This window comes from Neophocaena asiaeorientalis, unplaced genomic scaffold, assembly GCF_003031525.2.
Source record: "Neophocaena asiaeorientalis asiaeorientalis breed wild unplaced genomic scaffold, Neophocaena_asiaeorientalis_V1.1 scaffold150, whole genome shotgun sequence".
Lineage (NCBI taxonomy): Eukaryota > Metazoa > Chordata > Mammalia > Artiodactyla > Phocoenidae > Neophocaena > Neophocaena asiaeorientalis.
Genome location: NW_020176571.1, coordinates 19,279,960 through 19,297,013, shown reverse-complemented (window position 1 = coordinate 19,297,013; position 17,054 = coordinate 19,279,960). Strand labels below are relative to the sequence as shown.

Genomic DNA, 17,054 nt, shown 5'->3' with positions numbered 1-17,054 from the left:
GTAATTATCACTTGTTGCCTTTTCATGGTGGCTACATTTGATATGTGAGCTACTGGCTGGAGGATTGGAGCCAGTGGGTTCTAGGTCACTAGGATTCTTTCATCAGGGGTGACTAACTTTCGCTTGCCTTTTTATGTTACTTGGTTTTCTGATGGCTCTGTCATGTCTCTGCCTTCATAGAAGAATTGCAGGCTCACCTCTGTATCAGTTATCTGATGCTTTGGTCTTGTGTGCTGCTAGCTAACATCCACGTTTTAAAAAAATTAATTAATTTATTTTGGGCTGCGTTGGGTCTTCGTTGCTGCGCACAGGCTTTTTCTAGTTCAGGCGAGCGGGGGCTACTCTTCGTTGCAGTGTGCGCCTTCTCATTGCGGTGGCTTCTCTTGTTGCGGAACATGGGCTCTAGGCGCACGGGCTTTAATAGTTGTGGTGCGCGGGCTCAGTAGTTGTGGCTCACGGGCTCTAGAGCACAGACTCAGAAGTTGTGGCGCACAGGCTTAGTTGCTCTGCGGCTTGTGGGATCTTTCCAGACCAGGGCTCGAACCTGTGTCCCCTGAATTGGCAGGCGGATTCTTAACCACTGCGCCACCAGGGAAGTCCAACATCCACGTTTTTCTATCATGGTATTTTCATGGTTATTTTAACTGATTAAGTGGGTCTTTTATCCAAGAGGTATTTTGATTTCTTTGAATGAGCAAATATATGTTGGGGAAATTTTTTAAGTGATGTGACCACCTACTTGCTCACGTGTGCCCGGTCTCTAGTCCCTGGTATGGCACTCACTTGTGTATAGAGAATATTCAGTATTCTTCAATAGACATATTTGTACTGGGCTCCAGCTTCGTCCCAAATCATCTAAGTCCATGGAGCCAGTATCAGACACTGTAAACTACTTACAAGAGAATCACCATCCCAAGTCTTGTGAAAGAATTAATATGTCTAGCAGTCTTTAATGCTTTATTTACTCCAGGGATTGCAAACTTGCACCAAGATGGAAATATTTTTATCTTTGAGAGCTGCACTTCATCCTATGGGCAGGGTGTTGTTTTCATTTTCATGAGCTGTGATGTGACAGTCTGATGTTAATTACTGGTCCTCACACTCAGATTTTGTAGCTGCCATATAATTTGAGAGTAGCTCTGACACCAACTTATGAATTACATTTGCAAAGGTGCTCTGCCTCTCTACGTGTTTTATAATCAATGGATTCTTCATTATTTTAATTATTTTACACAGGTAATACCTATGTACCAATGTTTTTGTGCAGTTCTTCATGTCTTCCAGCCTTCTCTGATAATAATTGGATCCATTACTAAAATCCTTTCAGATTTAGGATTGTAATAAACAGAAGAGTATTTTTTGGAACATGTATTACTAGCTAATTAAATAGCCAGTGAATAGAGATTGCCAATAAAAAGATACCAGGTAGAAATTTGAAAAAATAAAAAATTTCTATAAAGTTTACATTATTAAGCAAAATACTAAACAGGATTACATAAACCTCTTGTAAAACATTTAAATTAGAGGATAAAATCATTCATGATCCCAAACAATTTCTCATATTAAAAAAGAATTTCAGGGCTTCCCTGGTGGCACAGTGGTTGGGAGTCCGCCTGCTGACGCAAGGGATCACGGGTTCGTGCCCCGGTCCGGGAGGATCCCACATGCCGCGGAGCCTGTGCATCCGGAGCCTGTGCTCCACAGCGGGAGAGGCCACAACAGTGAGAGGCCCGCGTACCGCAAAAAAAAAAAAACAAAAAAAAGAATTTCAGCATCATTTAAATCAATATGTTCTGAAATATTTATTTACAGGTAGTTAAAAACTTAAAGAGGAACTAAAAGCTGTAGTGTTTCAAACTGCCGCTGATTGTTAGTTGGAAATTAGATAAAATCAAATCATAATGTTTAAATAAAAAACATTTACATAAACAGTTTCTAAATTTTCACTTTACCAGCTAAGAAGCTAAACTTATATGATTATCAGGTTCAGTACTGAATACCTGAGAAAGCGCTAAAGAAGCTGGCTTGTGCTGGTTTTAACATCTGTTTTATCCAACTCTACCCTGTTTGGTAACTCTGAGAAGGTATAGCTACACATGCGTAGATGGGCTTTTATTTCCTCAGCAATCCCGATAAGTGTACACAGGTACTTTGACCATGGTCCATAGCAAAATATGCACAACCACAAACTGAGATTCCCTCTGATCGTTGCTCCAAGCCTCCCACTTTTCCAGTTTATCTCAGCATCACCTCACCTACTCTCTCCACTGGGGAGGTGGTGCTAAATAATATCGGGGCTGAGAATAAGTGTCGTAAGGAGGGTTGAGTCTGATGGTAGAGACAGCCCTCTGGGCTGCAGTGGTCAGGCTGCCCAGCCCCTCTGACCAGGTCCCAGGCTGTCTACCACACACACATCTGCAAGCTACCAGCAGATTTGACTTTTTCAGCTGCACTCCAAGACAAGACTGACCTTGAATCTAACACATCCTTCTACTTTGGAGCACCCCAAATATATTTCTGGAGTTGAGCTCAACTGGAGAAGCTGTCTGCTTCAGGTTAATACCACCTCCAGTGCACAGAATACAATCTGGACAATGCAGAACAACATTTAAAATCATTTCACGTAAAGTTTCCCCATCCACAACTTCATTGTAAAACTTTCAGTATGATGTTTTCATGAGAACTCGAATTTCAAAATCCTGCTGCCAAATGATCCACTCTGATTTTTGGTTCACTCCACAGGGAGCTTAAGGGCATGTAAGTATCATAGACATGTCTTTCTTTTCCTTTTATCACCTTGTAAAATCTTTCTATTACATAGATAATTTTACCTATAATCATAACAATTTCCATGAAAAGAATTCTCTACTCACAGCCTTTGTTTATGTATGCTTATACACCTTTTCATCTTTTCCCTTTATGATTAGGCTCTATAAATGAAAGAATCTGAACAGATTGGAAAACTAGTTATTACAGCAGCAATTTGTAACCGTTAAGTTGGGTCTTGTCCACACTTGGAATGTATTCTTTTGCAGTCCTATTTGAGAGTTTATATGTATCTCATTACACTATTTATAAACAGTTAAAAGTCATACTTGCATAACTATTAACATGTTTTATATTAACAGCCCCCTTTTTAGTATCTTCAAAGCTCAATTATCTGTTCTTAGAGATACAGCTTGTCTCTGTTGATTTTAGTCTTTGATGATCAGCTTGCTGTTATCAGGCCACTCTTAACAATGGACATCCTCTTGAGGCTGTTCTTGCCCATTGCAACATTATTACAGGGGAAGATTGTTTTTATTCTCTTTGTTTTTACTTTTTTGGAGTGTTGGTGCACATGGTTAATAACGATACCGCTCAGTTCATGGCACTTACCATCGGCGGGCAGAAGGGGGGCCCTCTCTTTGTTTTTTAATTCCCCTTTATCTTCCCTACTCTCATCTCCTCTTCCGCCATTGGAAATCATTCTTATGTATTGAATGAATATTCTTTTGGTTTATATGGGTTTTAACTATCTCTTATTACCTTGGATGCCTGTAATTTTAATTTATATAAATGATTTTGTCTTACACATCTCATTGTGTCTCTTAACGTTTTCCCTCTGTGCTGTGTTTCTCATTTCTATGCAGGTTACTGTGTGTAGATCCAGTCCATCACTTCTAACTGCTGCAGAGTTCCCCACGCTGGGCACTAACCACACTTTGTCCAAGTTCCTTTACTGGGATTCCATTTCCCTGTTTCCTTATATGCAATGAGCAGTTTGAAAATATGCAACCTAGGGAATTGCTGAAAGAGTTACTGTTTTCCCTGAAAGATGCTGTAGGCCAATCCCAAGAAAGTCCTGCTGCCTTTCAGGGAGGTCCTGGTTCTCTTTGATGAAACACAGTGGTCCAGTCTGTCGTCACCCCCATCACCTGGCATTATGAAGTTCTCCTAAGTGCCAGGCGCTATGCTTGGTGCTATCCCTGCACTGACTGACAGCAGCCCTGTGAGTAGGTGCCACTGGCATCACTTTAGAGATGAGGAGACTGAGGCCCACAGAGGTGAAATCAGAACCCCTGTGTTCTTGCCTCTGTGCTGTAGCATCGTTTATGCACTGGTTACTGTGCTGTTCTAGGGATGCTGCCTCCCTGCCTTCATGGAACTCAGTGTCTCATGGAGCTTGTGGGAGTGTCAGACCCATGGAATGAATGTGTTGATAGATGTAGGTCAGCGTGGTGAAGAAATGGGGCCTGGTCGAATAAGACTGCTTGTTGTGGTAACTCGGATGGGAGCTAAGTGCTTTCCCGTCTTGTTTCTGTTTTTGTTTTTTATGGTAATTTAGTTTGACAAGGATGGCAATACAATTCATTGGGGGAAAGTATCTTTTTTTTAAACATTTTTATTGGCGTATAGTTGATTTACAATGTGGTGTTAGTTTGTGCTGTGCAGTGAAGTGGATCAGTTATATCGATATATATACATATATACCCACTCTTTTTAGATTCTATTCCCATATACGTCATTCCGGAATATTGAATAGAGTTCCCAGTGCTGTACAGTAGGTTCTTATTAGTTATCTATTTTATATCTAGTAGTGTGTGTATGTCAATCCCAATCTCCCAGTTTATTCCTGCACCCCATCTCGTTTTAATGTAAATCTGCCTTCATGTCCGTTTCCTTTCCTCCTCTGAGCTACCAGCTTTCCTGCTCTCAATTATAGTTGACATAATCATTCCAGATTTTATATATTGTATTATATATTTTACAATATGTTATATGTATTCTATAACACACATGTATAGTCACACTAAGTCTAAAGTTCATTCACAGTGCTTCTGAGTTTAGGAATATCAGTTTTCACGTGAAACCTGCCAGTATATTTCTGGGATTTTAAAGGAGGGATTAGGGGGAGGGAAAAATTTGATTAAAAAATTCAGATAGTCCCAAAAGTATACAATGGAAAGGAAGTTTCCTTCCTACTCTTATTCTGATCCAGAGTCCACAGTTCACCTCCTTCTGAGCAATTCCTGTTGCCAGTTTTTCTTATATCTGTCTAGAGATATATATAGATAAATACACACACCTCTTACCTGCTTACATGTGTTTGTACATTAAGTATTATCCTTCTTTTTACAAAAATGGCAGTAACTCTTTGCCCAGTTTTTGCCAATACTCAAGACTGTTTTCAAATGATTTTTCTTATTGGCTGTGTTGGTTCTTCATTGCTGCACGTGGGCTTTCTCTAGTTGTGGCAAGCGGGGGCTACTCTTCATTGCGGTGCGCGGGCTTCTCACTGCGGTGCCTTCTCTTGTTGCAGAGCACAGGCTCTAGGCATGTAGGCATCCGTAGTTGTGGCGCATGGGCTCAGTAGTTGTGGTGCGCGGACTGTAGAGCGCAGACTCAGTATTTGCGGCACACAGACTTAGTTGCGCCACGGCATGTGGCATCTTCCTGGACCAGGGCTGGAACCCGTGTCCCCTGCATTGGCAGGCGGATTCTTAACCACTGCGCCACCAGGGAAGTCCAGAGAAGGGATGTCTTAGTCAGCTTGGGCTGCCATGACAGAATACAAAGATTAGGTGTCTTAAACACCAGAATTAATTTCCTCACAGTTCTGGAGGCTGGAAGTCCAATATCAAAGTGCCAACAGGGTGGGTTTCTGGTGAAGCCTCGCTTAGTGGGTTGTATATGTCCACTTTGTCACTGTGCCCCTCAGGGCGTTTCCTCTGTTTTGGGGGAGGAAGGGGGGTGCGGGAGGGAGCAGGGTGCACTTGCTCTGGTGTCTCCAGGCTGACAGGATTAGGGCCCCATCCTTTTGACCTCATTTAACCTCAGTTACCTCCTTAAAAGCCTTATCTCCAAATGCATTCACATTGCGGGGTCAGGGCTTCAATGTATACTTTTTAAGTAGAAAATTGAGGAATCTGAAGGGTTCTGTATGGTTTGAACATGGGTTGCCTAGAGTATGAGAGCTGTGGTGAAGGCTGAGGGTAGAAGGAAGATCTGGTTTGAACTCTCTTCACATTAGGAAATCCTGGGAATTTCACTGTTTTTTTTTTTTTTAATCAAACTCATATCGAAAAAGAGCTCTGGACTAAGAGTAGAAGATGTAGAGCTTAATAACTGAAACTTTGGGTGAGTCATTTGAGCCTCAGTTTCTTCAACTTAAAAATAGGAATTATAACCCTTAACTTCCTGGATTATTGGATTTTCTGAGATAATGGCTATGGAATGTCTTGGAAACTGAAAAGTACTGTGTAATTACTGAGGATGCTGTACGTGGGCCTCTCACTGTTGTGGCCTCTCCCGTTGAGGAGCACAGGCTCCGGACGCACAGGCTCAGCGGCCATGGCTCACGGGCCCAGCCGCTCTGCAGGCATATGGGATCTTCCTGGACTGGGGCACAAACCAGTGTCCCCTGCATCGGCAGGCGGATTCTCAACCACTGCGCCACCAGGGAAGGCCTGGCAGGCGGATTCTTAACCACTGCGCCACCAGGGAAGTCCCTTTTGATTAATATTATACTATCATAAACTACTCTTAATTGTAGGAGTAGTGCAGAATTTAAATTGCTTTCCATGTAAGAAGGGAGAATTAAGAAAAAGGAACAAATAATGGTTCCTTGAGGGTAGAAAGAGACCTAATCACCAAGTTCCCTTCCTGATAAAATAAAGGAAGGGAACTTGGTGATTAGGTCTGTTTCTACCTTAAAGTTACATTCCATAAAGTTTCCCTGTTTCCCTTCCATAAAGTTACATTTTACTTATTCTCACTCATGAAGCAGTGTGACCATTTTCAGTAAAGTCACAGTTCTTTTCATGAAAAGATATTTGACATAAATAATCATTTAAGGTTGAAGGTGACTGAGCTATGATCAACACCAGTACTTGAAGTGCTTGTAAAGCATGAGTTGACCTTGCTTAAATTTAAAATAAAATGTTAGTACACATAAACACATTTTTTTCTCAGCATTGAAAAACTCTAGTCTATTATTTACCTGCTTGCTAAGAGTAAAAGTATTGCTTAAAGGTTTATCAAGATACTCTTTTCTAGAAATAGATTTAATGCATGTTATTCTGTTTTCCATCTGTGCTCTCTCTACTACCACCTAGTGGAATAAATGCAAGTTTACCTGTCAATTAAATCAGGGGAAGGAAATGAATAAGATGAAATTTATCTCTGAAAAATATTTCCATGATCATGAGTTATTGTTACTTTTTAAAAAAATATTTACTTATTTATTTGGCTGCGCTGGGTCTTAGTTGTGGTGTGTGGGATCTTTGTTGCGGCATGCGGGATCTTTTAGTTGAGGTACGTGGGCTCTTAGTTGAGGCATGTGGGATCTAGTTCCCTGACCAGGGATCGAACCCGGGCTCCCTGCATTGGGAGCGTGAGTCTTAACCACTGGACCACCAGGGAAGTCCTTGTTACTTTTCTTAATAGTGTGTAGGTTGCAAAAAATATGTGAGTGAGAAAAGTCCAGGCATTCATGTGGTATCTAATAAAATGCTTTTCAGCTTGTCCATAAATAAGCTATTTTATTTAGAACATTAGAAGCTAGGTAAATTACTGAGATGTGTCCTGCATATTGTATTTCTAAATTATGTTGAGAAGCTTAATTCCTCATTATAATGGTCAATAAAAAATTTTTTTTAAATATTAAGCTTCAAAGCATCCCTGATATGAAGTGTACTTACTTAACTGATAGGTAAATAAAACTGCAGAGATAAGATAGTCAGTTTTTATCAAAGTTGGGAAGAAAGGCAGGTGTGTGTGTTATCCTGAGGATTTCTTTTCCAAATAACGAAACCAAAAAAAGCAAATGGAGTTTAAGTCTCCTCATTTTTCCCTTGTAGGGGTGTCCTCTTTAGCCCCCATTAAAGAACAGACACAAATGAGCAAAAAAGCCAAAACCTGTGGTCGCTTGCTGACTCATATCTTTTTTTTTTTTTTTTTTTTTTTTTGCGGTATGCGGGCCTCTCACTGTTGTGGCCTCTCCCGTGGCCCCGGACGCAGGCTTAGTGGCCATGGCTTACAGGCCCAGCTGCTCCGCAGCCTGTGGGATCTTCCCGGGGTACGAACCCGTGTCCCCTGCATCAGCAGGTGGACTCTTAACCACTGCGCCACCAGGGAAGCCCTGACTCATTTCTTTAACTCAGTTATCCGTCACTTATAATCCGTTTTTTGTGGGGCCACGTGGTCCTCACATTCACATGGAGTGTGAATGGACTCAGCTTCCCATTTCCTATGCCTTTCCGATGGCATCAGTTACACATATGCAATCACATTTTATTCTGCTCACGGATATTTTCCCTACCTGATTCTTGATGATCTGGGCACAAGTAGTGGGTGAGGGGCCTTGAGCTAATAGGTAGTGGGGGAGGAGATTTCATTGAAATTCAGAAAAAAATATATCCCTAGGTCCACTTTCAGTCAGTTTCATGGAATATTACAACAGCCACAAAATCAGGGGAACGGAGTCTCCTCTCATTATTTCCATGCCAGACTACTACCCCATCCAGGCAGACCAGGTTCCTTTTGAAGACTGGACACAAGTATCTTATATCCCAATACTTAACGTAAGAGTCCTGACTTGTTTTCTTACTCGTGTGGTCTTGAATTTCACAGGATAGCCCAGTGGCCTTTTTTGCCTTTATAATACGTAGCCCTCAAAACTTTTCAGTCTCTTAGTTTTCCTCAAAAAACAACTGGCAGTAATTAACTTAGAACCACTTCTGTGCTGGAGGAATTTGTATGATTTCGCATCGTTGGCTTGTGATTTTCCAGTATTGGTGGGAGAGGCCATTTTCTATCTTTGTCATTCCTGACACGAATTCCTGAGTCCTTCATCCTCTTGTCTTTTTTTGCGGGGGTTGGGGGGGGGTTATCTTGTCTGGTGTCTTTGCTTCTAGTGCAGCTATGCTCCTGCTGTCTGCTGTCTCTCACAGTCAGGTGTACTGATGGCACACTCCCCCGAGCCCACTGCCTGCGGGAGGCACTGGTATGTCCAGAAGCAGAAGAGCAAGTTAGAGAAGCAGCTATTAGGTTTCACCCCCAAAGACTGAAATCATGTCTAGGTTCTTCCCTTTTTCAGTTCCCAATCAGTGCAACACTGAAAGGTGTTATATGGCTAGTTGTTAAAAATATACTCCTCTGAAAAAGCCTACTATTAAAAAAGTTGACAAATTTGCTTTTCCTTTAAAATCTTAACTCAGAAAGCAAAGTAAAATGGAACCAAAGTACCCCATTCTCGGTGTTTTCTTCTTGAAAGAGAAGACCATCAGGCTTGTGTAACTCAGCTTTAGAAGTAACAGCTGTCCAGGGCTTCCCTGGTGGCACAGTGGTTGAGAGTCCGCCTGCCGATGCAGGGGACGCGGGTTCGTGCCCCGGTCCGGGAAGATCCCACATGCCGCGGAGCGGATGGGCCTGTGAGCCATGGCCGCTGAGCCTGCGCGTCTGGAGCCCGTGCTCCGCAACGGGAGAGGCCACAGCAGTGAGAGGCCCGCGTACCGCAAAAAAAAAAAGTGCACTTAGAAGTAACAGCTGTCCGTAGTCCCTTCTGGGAGATGGTTACAGATCTCTTCTAGACTTTGAGACTGGTGTCTGCATTTTAAATTAACAGTTGTGTGTACTTTTGCTTTATTACAGCCTTCTCTGGGAGTCAAGAAGCCTACTAAAGCCCTGCTCTTTGTAATCTTGAGCCCAGTGGGACCTTATTTTTCAAGTGGGAGCTTTAATCCAGTGTCCCTGTGGGCCAATCCGAAGTACGTAAGAGCCTGGAAAGGTGGGACCGGGGACTGCAAGATGGGAGGGTAAGTCAGTCTGTGTTTCTGTCTAAAGGAAAGAGTCCCTCGTGACCATTTAGTTATTGCCATTTCACTTCAATACAAGTACATACATTAGTTTTTACATTGTAATGCTCATTTTTATTCTGTGTTTAGTTTTCAGTGTTTTGAATGTGCTAGTTGTTTAAAGGGTAACCTGTGTGGCCCCCTCGTAAGGGAGAAACATTGACTGTTATACATAGGCAAGAGCTAAAGTAACTAAACCAGGAGTAAAAGCAGTGCTTTGAATGAACTACCCCTGGATGCTGGGCCCTGGCCGCAGGCTGAAAGTTGGCATTCAAGAGCATCTGGTACTGGGGCCCAAGCTCCCAGTTGGCTCCAAGTAGTCCTGTCTGGGGAAGATGCCTGCTTCATTGAAGTGCTGTCCTCATTGCCACAGATTGTAGACATACCTGCTGCCAACTGGCTGAGGGATAGCCGTGCTTTGGCTTGGTCAGACCAGTCGCATAGGCCATATGTAGCTGGCTGGAAATAAAAGAGCATTTGCAAGTGTTAGACAATTTCAGGGGTGGACTTGGCCGTGAATCGGGAATGCCCTGATGGGTGAACAAGAATTGCTGGATTAACCAGCATGGCTCTTCCTTTGTGTGTATCACACACCCAGGGCAGCAGCAGGCCCGCAAGGTGACTCAGTGACTGTCTTCTGGGCCCTGTTACAAAATGTAGATTCATGGAGCCCTGGCAGAATTGAAGGATGTGCTGCTGGGATGCCAGAGAGACATTGACAGCTGGCTTTGACCCCTCCATAGACTTTATTTCCTTCTTTTCTACCAAGAAAATAGCATGTTGACAAAATTCTATGTCCTGTCATCCCTGTTGGTATTCCCTCATAACTGCATTCCCTCAAGGGGTTAGAGAAACCCTGTTGGAGTCCATTAAACTAAAGAAGTCACTTTTTTTCCTTCTGCGCTAGAGCACTCCTTCCTGACTATGTCCTAGGCTAGCCAGGTCCAAAACTACTATTGTTTGCTCTCTTGATGTCTTTTTTACTTGTTCAGACTTCTTCACAGGCCATATGCATATGCACCTCTGCATACCGCCTGTATTACTCTATTAAAACTTCCCTTAGAGTGCAGTAAAGCAACGATCTCGATGAAGAGATAATAACGTAAACGTTTTTCTTCTTTAAACCTTGCTCTCTAGCTCCTCCTACCTGCTTAGGGAAAAGTTAACATGGGAACACGGAGAAATTGGAGGGAAATCTTTAGTTTGGTGTCTAGGCAGATTGTTATTTGTTATAAAGAAGATATAATGCAGTCTTACTACAGAATATATGATCACTGTAGGGCAATTAAAAATTAATACTTTCTGGGACTTCCCTGGCAGTCCAGTGGTTGAGACTCCACGCTTCCAGTGCTGGGGGCGCGGGTTCGATCCTTGGTCGGGGAACTGGGATCCCACATAACACGAAGCTCGGCCAAAAAAACAAACAAACAAACAGACTTTCTGTACAACACAAGGAGTGAGCCCCAGTGTTACTATGAACACCTAGTGTATCAGTATTGGCGGGGAAACTAAAGTTGGGGAGTAAGGGTATATGGGAGCTCTATTTTTTGCTCTGTTTTTCTGTAAACCTGAAACTGCTCTAAAAAATAAAGTCAGTTATAAAATAAATTAATAGTTAAGCTCAGTTGGACCAGGATCAGTGGAAGTTGACTTGAAATCTCTTAGAGAAGAGAGTACTAGATCTCATAAGTAAAAGGAAAAATGGCGAGAGGGCAGGCGGGAACCAAAGAATGGGCTTGTCCCACACACGCCTGTTGTTTCCAAGAAGTTCCAAAGCTCTCTACTCCTGTCCTTCCCACCTGGAGGAGTCCAAGGGAAACAAAGGATTTTGCATTTACCATCATCCAGTTTAGTTGACAAAGACTTTTGTCAGGAACCTTAGATTTGTGTATTATTGCTCTTTTCTAAACATAATTAATTTATTAGTTACCTTCTAAGCTTTTTTAAAAAATCAACTAGTATTTATTTATTTATTTTGCGATACACGGGCTTCTCCCTGTTGTGGCCTCTCCCATTGCGGAGCGCAGGCTCAGCAGCCATGGCTCACGGGCGCAGCCGCTCCGCTGCATGTGGGATCTTCCCATACCGGGGCACGTTATATATATATATATATATATACATATATATAAAATTCTAAGATTATTTCACTGTTTTGAAGCCATCAGAGATAATATTATCCTTTTATTTCTAAGTGTACTTTAGTGAGAAAAGTAACAGTGGCACACGGTTGAAGGAGAGTTCTAGCACAGTGGTTCGCACCTGTGGGCGCAAATTGAAATCGCCTGGAGGAGCTTGGCCACTGAGTGATGTCTGGGTCCGCCTGTTAGAGATTCTGGTTCAGTTGGTCTGGCAGATAGCCTGAGCAGCAGGATCATTTTTATTGTGCAGCTAATCTTGAGAAGCACTGAGCTAGAATTCAGTCTTTCATCAGAGGAACATCTTGATTCCCAGGCAATTTCTTAGTTAATTTGCACTGATTCAGGCCTCTCCCTCTCTCCATCTTAATTTTCCTCCTTTTTCCCTTATATTCTCATTCTGCATTTGAGTGCAAGCTTTGAAGTCAGAAGGACCTGGCTCAAAAACCTAACTCCTTTGGCATGTTACTTGTCTAAGCCTCAGTTTCCTCATTTATAAAGTCAGGGTAATAATGCCTACTTTACCTGTGAGGATGAAGCGAGATAATATAAAGTGCATAGGACCCTGGCTGGCGTATAGGGAGCTCTCGGCAAGTGTGGTGTTAGAACCAAGCAGTTACCAGAGTGGACTTGGGAATCAGATATCTGAGAGTCATACACATACATAGTCATACACGTCACACATCTGTGTAATCTTGTACAATTAAGTCCTCTCTTCCTTCAGGTCCTCAAAAGTATAATAAAGTCTAGGGTTGTGTTGAGACAATTCATTGAAATAATGGGGTTAAGCACTTAGTACCCTGCCTGGTAGGTGGTACCCTCTCAACAGACAATAGTTTCTATTGTAAGGCTCTCTTTCTTGTTTCATCTCCAGGACTCTCTTTATCTTAAGAGCAATCAGTTGGATTTCACACAATAGAATTTACTCTTTGGGAAGGATGTATTTAATATTTCCATCTCCCAGATTCTATTTAAAATTATATTAAAATTTTTTCTATGTAGACAGTTTTCCCACTTTTTCATTTTTCTCTTTCCTCCAAGAACATGTGTTTCTCTTCTGAATATTGGCAGCACATGGGAGGAAACCCAAATATATTACCAAGGTATCAGTTACCCTGTGGCCATTAATAATACAGTTTACACCTGAGAGAGAATTTTTTTTTGGTTGCCTGGGTCTTCATTGCTGCGCGAGGGCTTTCTCTAGTTGCGGCGAGCAGGGGCTGCTCCTCATTGTGGTGCGGTGGCTTCTCTTATTGCAGAGCACGGGCTCTAGGTGCACGGGCTTCAGTAGTTAGAGCAGGCGGGCTCAGTAGTTGCAGCACGCAGGCCCCAGAGCGCGTGGGCTTCAGTAGTTGAGGCTCAGGCTCAGTAGTTGTGGTGCACGGGCTTAGTTGCCCCATAGCATGTGGGATCGTCCCAGACCAGGGATCAAATCTGTGTCCCCTGCATTGGCAGACGGATTCTTAACCACTGCGATACACACTTGTGTTTGGGGAAAAACACCACCTATAAATAAATACTCCGTTTCCTTTCAATGCACTGAAGCAGTCGGGATCTTTAATTCTTTTTCCTGCCCAAGTAGCTTTATGATGCTGGGGAGCCATGGTTTTGATTCAGCCATGCTCTCAAAAGATATTCACACTGAAAATTCTCTGTGCCTTTTTTTTTTGCGGTACGCGGGCCTCTCACTGCTGGGCCTCTCCCGTTGCAGAGCACAGGCTCCAGACACGCAGGCTCAGCGGCCATGGCTCACGGGCCCAGCCGCTCCGCAGCATGTGGGATCTTCCCGGACCGGGGCACGAACCCGTGTCCCCTGCATCGGCAGGCGGACTCTCAACCACTGCGCCACCAGGGAAGCCCTCTATGTGCTTTTGAACAGACCAAAGGGCATTATACTTAGGAGAGAAATTGTTTCTTTGTCTTCAGATGTGTGTCTCAACAAGTTTATCTTATGAACTAGAGAAAAGTCAATTAAAATAGTCATTAAAAAACAACCTTAATTTCATTAGGATATAACAGGCTTATATAGCCTGTTTCTTAACTTTTATTATTTTATTTTTGCCAAACAATCTATGCAGTATATCAAGTGAGTATTTTTACTTGCCAAATGAATCAGTGATGCAAAATATGAACCGACTTGCTTTAGTTCATTTATAACCCAATAGTAGAAGCAAAAGAACTGCATCTGGGCCTGCTGGCTCCAAACCCACGCTCTTTCTACCAGACTCCCCCTGCAGCCTGGTTTAGACTCATTCAAAAGTACTCATGATTGAACTCAGTTATTGCCTGTTTGCCATTAAAAACAAAAGCCTCCTGCATATCAGAATTGTGTCATCTCCAGATTGACCGATAATTTACATTTTATTACCTGTGTTTTGAAGTATACATATTGAGGGTCTTTTAAAGGAATCTTAACACCTTGGATTGAGTAAACCCCTTCATGCCCCAGATTGCAATAGCCCTATAGTATGGTGCCTGTTTCCCATAGCTTTCTAGAATAGTTTAGTTATTAGTCAATAGTCTTTGAGTTACAAGTCAGAAAACCAGCTCACACCATCTTAAGCAGAGAAGGGATTGATTGGCTCATGTAAGTGGGATGGTGGCTGTGTTCTAATAGGAGCTCAAATCATTGTTGCCAGATTTCTTCTGCCCTTGCCTGTGTCCTGCCCATGCTGCTTCCTCCCCAATCCCTCTTCCCTCCCTTTCCCTCTGCTTCCGTCCTACCTCCATCTCTTGTCATAGCTTCTGGCTATGTGTTAACTTAGGGCTCTCCTACTTCAGATGCCTTCTCCTTTGAAGGCTGGTGATTATGGACACAGTAGACCCAGGCTTACGTCATAGCACACAAGCTGCCGCTACTCTCAAAGGGAGAAAATACATCTTTCAGGTTTCATACATTAAAATGAATGAGTGAATGAACTCACAGGAGAACTTATGAGCAGCTTAGTTACTTGCCCACCCTTTTTTTTGTTCAGTTGTGGCAGGACAAGATGCTGTGATTGTCAACCCAAGCAGAATGACTTGGCTCCATGGGAAGAGCCGAAGAGAATATAGTGGGAAGAGTATGTGTGCAGATGAGAATGGCACGTAGCCACTATGATATATGGCTTTTGTGCTTACCTTACACTTTGACTTAGACAATACTATAGTTTTTAATCTTGCCCAGGTGTAAAAGAGATCATTAAAAGGCCTAGGTGGGTATTTTGTAGAAGGTAACATTAATGCTTTGTAGCAGTTATTGTTATATGTTTGATTATTTCTGTGTACTTCTGGGGGTTCATAGTCCGAGGTGGGCCTAGGGTTTATTTCCTATGCCTAATTGTCATGGCAGTTCTTTTCAAACTTGTTTGCTACTATCCTCTGAAAGCCAAGGAAAGTGAATTATATAACCAGGGGCATAGAAAGGCAAGCGAGCATCACATTTATTTGAGGACTCTCATGTTTTATCTAAAACATTGATTCATATTTTGTATTATACTCCATAATTTTCCCATTTAAGTTTAATAAAAGATAAATTTAAAATATTACTTCCTTTTCTCCTAAAGCAACAGAAAATTGGAGAACTCATTAATGCGGACAGTGAGAGCCAGGCATCGTTATGAATGAATCTATCCATGCCAAATGAAATTTTTTTTTTTAACATCTTTATTGGAGTATAATTGCTTTACAATGGTGGGTTAGTTTCTGCTTTATAACAGAGTGAATCAGTTATACGTATACATATGTTCCCATATCTCTTCCCTCTTGCATCTCCCTCCTTCCCACCCTCCAAATGAAATTTTAAGGTATAAGGAACATTAATATTTCTGTTTAGTTTAGAATTCAGTTCTCCTTCCAAATGATAGACCATTTGTGAAAATATATCTTCTTAAAAAAAGTCAATTCCAAGAGATTTCAATTTCTTATCTCTGTAGTTTGAGTTTATTCTCCACGGGCCGTGTGTGTGTGTGAAATGTCAATTGTATCTTACACTCTGATTCACAAAGGAAAGTGTTCCCCTAACAAGTTTACTTAAGCTTCTCCTAGGAGTCAGGTAAGGAATGAATAACCTACTAAACTACATTGTCATTCCAGGAAGATATGCCATGTTCCTTTGATTTTGAGTAATCCAAGGTGAATAGTGCTGGTTGAGAAAAACAGGCTTTTGGAATACTTTTTGGTTAAAATCAGGATTTTTAACATCTTGCCTCACCTTTTAGGGAATTTAGACCTTGGACATAGGCGTTTCTTGGTTATACTGAAAGGTCTCAGAGCACAGGGTTGGTGTTCTGCTAATTAATAGCTGTAACTTCATAGTAGTTACTTCTCTAAGCCTCAGTTTCTCATCTGAACCATGGAAATAATGATCGTGGCTAACTCACAGTGTTGGTGTGGGGTTTAAATGAAATGTAAAATTGATTGGTATGTGAAAAAAAAAATAAGTTTTTAAGTGTTGTTAACTTGTCTATTTACCTGTGTTTAACTTTTCAAGTTAGAATTCCATGATTTTTCTTTGCTCTTTGTCAAATGAGTGCAATTAGACCATTTAGGTTCTCTAATGGGTTTCCTTTAATATTATGCAGTTAACTAGAGAGTATATATTATTAAAAAACATAGTACATTGACTACATCCACACGTGAATTAAAGACTTACTGGGAGGTAGGAGCTGAAGTATAGTCATAATCAGTATGTTTCCTCTTTCTTAAAAGGAATTACGGCTCATCTCTCTTTGCCCAATGTGAAGCAATGGATAACGCGTGTCAGCAGGTTCTGTGGCTCTATGGAGAGGATAATCAGATAACGGAAGTTGGAACAATGAATCTTTTTCTTTACTGGATAAATGAAGATGGAGGTAATCCACTCAGATCTTGGCTCTTTTTGAGTCATTTTCAGTGGGACTGGAAAGAAAAGAACTAGAACCTTAGAGCAAGAGAATAAGTAACACGCTTGCAAAATCTAAGAAATTCTGTGCTTTTGCTGTCCAAGTAAACATGAGTTTGAGTTTACAGCATCTATAAAGATTTTGAGTTTTATTTTTGTTTTTTGGCTTTAGATGTACTTACTACTGAGATGTCAACTGAAGGAATTTATTTATTTATTTAT

The 17,054-nt window shown here is 41.8% G+C and overlaps 1 protein-coding gene across 5 annotated transcripts in view; it reads left to right on the top strand.

The window, feature by feature from the left end:
• Positions 1-17,054, top strand: part of BCAT1 (branched chain amino acid transaminase 1) — a 118,756-nt gene that overhangs the window by 81,153 nt on the left and 20,549 nt on the right. For all 5 annotated transcript variants that reach the window (XM_024733236.1, XM_024733235.1, XM_024733238.1 and 2 more), the window contains 2 exons: positions 9,634-9,797; positions 16,661-16,803. In XM_024733236.1, coding sequence (XP_024589004.1) covers positions 9,634-9,797; positions 16,661-16,803 — 307 coding nt within the window. The remainder of the gene's footprint in view (positions 1-9,633; positions 9,798-16,660; positions 16,804-17,054) is intronic.